Source organism: Elephantulus edwardii, unplaced genomic scaffold (assembly GCF_000299155.1).
Source record: "Elephantulus edwardii isolate Elephantulus edwardi_28Jun2011 unplaced genomic scaffold, EleEdw1.0 scaffold00216, whole genome shotgun sequence".
NCBI classification, from domain to species: domain Eukaryota; kingdom Metazoa; phylum Chordata; class Mammalia; order Macroscelidea; family Macroscelididae; genus Elephantulus; species Elephantulus edwardii.
The window spans coordinates 3,353,860-3,358,165 of NW_006399966.1; the positions used below are offsets into that span (position 1 = coordinate 3,353,860).

The window sequence follows — 4,306 nt, forward strand, 5'->3', positions numbered from 1 at the left end:
GCAGCTTTTAGACTCTTGTGAGTTGGATGGTTCATGATGGTGGAGGGAAGGGTGTAAAAGCTCAGGAAGTCCGTCACCTCACCGTTTGCACGCTGAAGGAAGACAATAAAAGGAGGCAATGTCAGGCGCAAGGGTGCTGAAATCTGAACAAATGCTCCCACCACTCACACGCACACAGGCAGCTCTGCCTCGTTGGAAGGTGGACTGGAAATGGGATCTGCGGGAGGAACACGTACTGGCTAGCAGCACTGCGGACAGATCCAAGAGGGAAACCCTCGCCATACTGTCAAGTTCTATTCCATGGCATCGCCAGGGGCTTCTTGCCACTCACTTTCCAGACCATGTCCCCGATGGTTAGCCAAACTGGGATAGGCAGGAAATTGCAGCCTTACTAGATTTATGTACCCAGTCACTACCAGGACAGGTAGGGAAAGGGAAGAGACGTCAAAGTTCGAAGAATGTAATTTTTAACAAATGTAAGCCAAAACTCCTTGTCTTCAGGGAGAGCCAAGCATGTCTAAAGGAAGTCTAGGGTGCTGATGCTTCTGTCACTGAGTCTTCAGACCCTGAATCCTGGAAACCCAACCACTCAAGGAGGATGCCTCTGTGAATGAGCCAGAAGTCTAGAACACCCTCTGCCCCAAACTCACCTCCACCACGAAAGTGTCGATGATATTCTCCTGGGGGTAGAACCAGTGTTCTACCTCCTCCCGGCTCATGACTGGTGCGAGGTGGAACTGCTTCAAGTACCTGGTAAGGAGCTGGTGCACTACTGGAATGTCCTTCTTCTCCATCGGTCGTAAGCCAGCTGTCTTGGGAGTCTGGAGGGAAGAAAGCAGAGGGCCTAAGATATGCTGAATGTGAAGTTAAGTGCCTCATTTCCCTTGAATCCACGTGGGCAGCCTTTTGAGAAACTGGGTAGTGACTAATGAGGAGAAAAGGTTTTAAGAATTCCTACCACAGGCTCCTGAAGTGAGGAACAAGCGGAGACCACTCCCTGGGATCTATCCAGCCTGGCCCCCAGCTGTCCTCAGCACCTCCCTCACCCTCCCTGTCTGCAGCTCTTCAGTATCTTTTCTGGAGTCTTCCCTCCCCAGTCAATGTGATCATCCCTGGCTGGGGTGTTAATCTCTTATTCACATGGCCCCAGGCTTTTTCCAAAGAAAACACAATCCATCTTCCTCTCCTTTTTCAAACTTCTTGGTATGATCACAAGACCTTCTACCCCCTGAACCAAATAATTATTCTGACTATGCCTTCAATCTTGAGTTTCTCAGGGGCAGGGTAATTCTGTCCCTCATAGGACATGTGATAACGTCTGGAAACATTTTTGGCTATCACAACTAGGGGGAGGAGGGACGACTACGGGCTCCTAACAGGTAGAAGCAAGGATTCCTGCTCAACAGTCTACGATGTACAGGACCACCCTCCACTACAAAGAACTACCTCACCCAGAAGACTAGTGGTGCCTCCCCGCAGAGGGCACCCTCCTGTGCTGAGCATAAGTCTCTGTGAAGCCTCCCCTGGCTCCTCTCCCAAGCACCAATATTCCCACAATGCACTCTAACTGAGCTCACTCTTCCTACACTGCTGTCTTTCTGGCTAAACTCAGAGGACTCCAAGACCAGGGCCAGTCCCTGTTTGCTCACACTGTCTGTCCACTCCGACACCACTACAACAGCAGTGCTCCCTGAAGACACTGCAAGTTAAATTCAGGAGGAATGCTGTGGAACTCTCCAGCTTTAATCGCAAACTGGATCCCACCGCACAGATGCTTTTATGTAGAACTATGTGTCAGTCAATGAGGCCACGTGTCCCAGCAGATCAAATGTTGGGCTGACAAGAGCCTCCCTAGAGGCTGAGACCCATGAAGGGTGAGGGGAGGCCCAATCTCAAAACCAGGTGGACAGCCTTAATCACTGCCTGATTCAACAGCTTCTCAGCACAGGGAATGCTTTTAAAACATTTGGTCTCAGAGTTAGTAGCCCTAACATTTTTTTGCTAATCCTGACCTCTCTAGGAAACATTTATTGACCTTGTTTCTACACAGCAGCTCCCACACCGCCACCTCGTATTCTGGGCACAGCCATGCTGGGTGAGAGCCAGAGGCATTCTTCGGCTGTGAGGCCACTTTAGGAACACTCTCTGCCTGCCTAGAATGCTGTGCAAATCAGTCCTAACAAGATAAAGACAAACCTCGTGGCCTCCAAAACCTCTTTTGCACTGCAACAGTTTCTCAAGAACAGATACTAATGACCCCAAACTCATGGCGGCTGACTGTGATTCCAGGCTGATGACTCCAGGAGGACAGCCTTGCGACTAGCAGGTACTCATTAGCTGAAGTCAGGGACAATCGGAAAATGAGGAGCACTCAAACTGAGACTCAGAACAGAAAAAGAGCTCCCTGGAGGATCTGAGTCTTTTAGTGGTGAACACAGGGTTTGAGAACTGGGATCAGAATTGTCGGCGTCCTGGCAGGGGGACTTACAGACACCCTACAACTCCCTTACACGGGGCTCGGATATGATGCCGTGCATATGAAGGTTCAGTAAGCAGATTCCATCTTCCTATTTATGCTTCACTTGGCAAAATGATAGAGAATGGGTATTTTCTCTGAGCTCATTAAGAGATGGCAGGAAGCGGGCCCAGACGCAAACCCTGGAGAACTGAGGAAATCAAACTGAGATATAACCTGTGCTACAGACAGGAAGCCCTGATGGTGTGCTAGTTAAGCATTCAGCTACTAATTAAAAGGTCAGCAATTCAAACCCACCAGCAACTTCACAGGAAAAAGACATGGCCTTCTGTTTCTGTCAAGACCATACCTTTGGAAAACGTGGGACAATCCTACCACTTTTCTGTGGTTACGAAACATGAGACTCTGACAGCAGTGGATAACAGGACAGGGGGTTAAAGACAGCAGGGAGGACAGAGATGCTAAACCCAGGATTACAGCAACTACAGGCTGATTTTTCAAGGAGAGCCTCCCCACCATCATCCCCCAGCATGGTCCAGGCACTCAGGCTCTCCCGGCCCCTGCCCATCACCCAGGGCCCCACTGGCCTCTGGCAGTCGGTAGAGCTTCATGGTGCGCTGCATTGTCATATTCCTGCTCAGATGGGAGAACTTGACTTCAATCAGTTTTCGAGGATTTAGGGACCGATGCCAGTACCTGTGGGGACACAAATGACCTGTCCACAGAAGATTCTGGCCATGCCCACCAAGACATGGAAACGGCAAGATGGCCAGCAGGTGGTGTGAGAGGCACATCAGGCTCCAGCTGAACCAATGGCGCTCCACACTGCTCTCCAACCTCCCTCCAGTAAAATAGATTTTTTCTATTTAAAAACCTCTACTCTCTTTTGACAATAGTTGTTGTCTGGAAAGAGCAATTGACACACCTTGAATCAAGTTACTAAAAAGAACTTAAGAGATACTTCCATCTCAATGCTCACCCTCCTCCCGGTCTGCATTTTATACCTGCTGTTGGCGCTGTTAAAGCTCTTTACCCAGCAATTACTCAGTAGTTTGGAATAACAGCTAAAGGCAAAAATCTGCCAACAAGTTTTCCTTGGGCTGCCCAAGGGATTAGGCCCATTCTCTCTGCCCCACAAAATGCAAAACCAAACTGGACCAACCATTTAAAAAAGGAAAACCTTTTAAATAAAAATCCAGATGCGCTGGCGCTTCCTCAAGCACCTATCCCGCCCCATCCCAAATGACAGCAGTCAGGCGGTGCTGAGGAGGGGCCCTGGGGCCAGGACACACACTTTCCAGCTGCTGGTTCCCATAACCCACTCTACCCCTGCAGGCCCCTGGGGCTTCCACCACCTAGTTTACTGGAGATTAAAGAAGGAAGCCCTGGGAGCACAGTGGTTAACACGAATGGCTGCTAACCAAAAGGCCATGTTTGCTCATGAGGCATCCCATAGGAGTGGCAGTCTGCTTCCATGAAGAAGACAGAGCTGGAAATCCAATGCAGCAGTCCTCTTCTGTTTTCTGAGTCTGAATTGTCTGATGGCAGTGACCCATCATCTTGGACATTATCTTGGGCAGGTACTGAGCTGAGAGGCAATGCTGGGCCTCATGATGATATAACCCGTCCACTAGTCAGGAGGCAGGAAGAGAGTCATACCTGCAGGTGCCAACAGGTTTTGGCAGCACCACCCCAGCAGTGTAAACAGCTTGGAAAATCCCCTCCAGGTGAACCCTCCGAGTTATCTCTCGGATCAAGACTGGAGCAACCCTCTTGGAGCGTAGCTTCTTGTGGACACACAGGAAGTTGATCTCTACCATCTTCTTCTCT

General features: G+C 49.8%; 1 protein-coding gene across 1 annotated transcript in view; it reads right to left on the reverse strand.

Moving 5' to 3' along the window:
* NMT1 (N-myristoyltransferase 1) overlaps positions 1-4,306 on the reverse strand; it is a 30,635-nt gene that overhangs the window by 1,368 nt on the left and 24,961 nt on the right. Inside the window, exons 7-10 of the mRNA XM_006897877.1 lie at positions 4,136-4,306; positions 3,064-3,172; positions 651-821; positions 3-92 (exon numbers count right to left, since the gene is read on the reverse strand). The exon at positions 4,136-4,306 is cut by the window's right edge and continues 24 nt beyond it. Coding sequence (XP_006897939.1) covers positions 3-92; positions 651-821; positions 3,064-3,172; positions 4,136-4,306 — 541 coding nt within the window. The remainder of the gene's footprint in view (positions 1-2; positions 93-650; positions 822-3,063; positions 3,173-4,135) is intronic.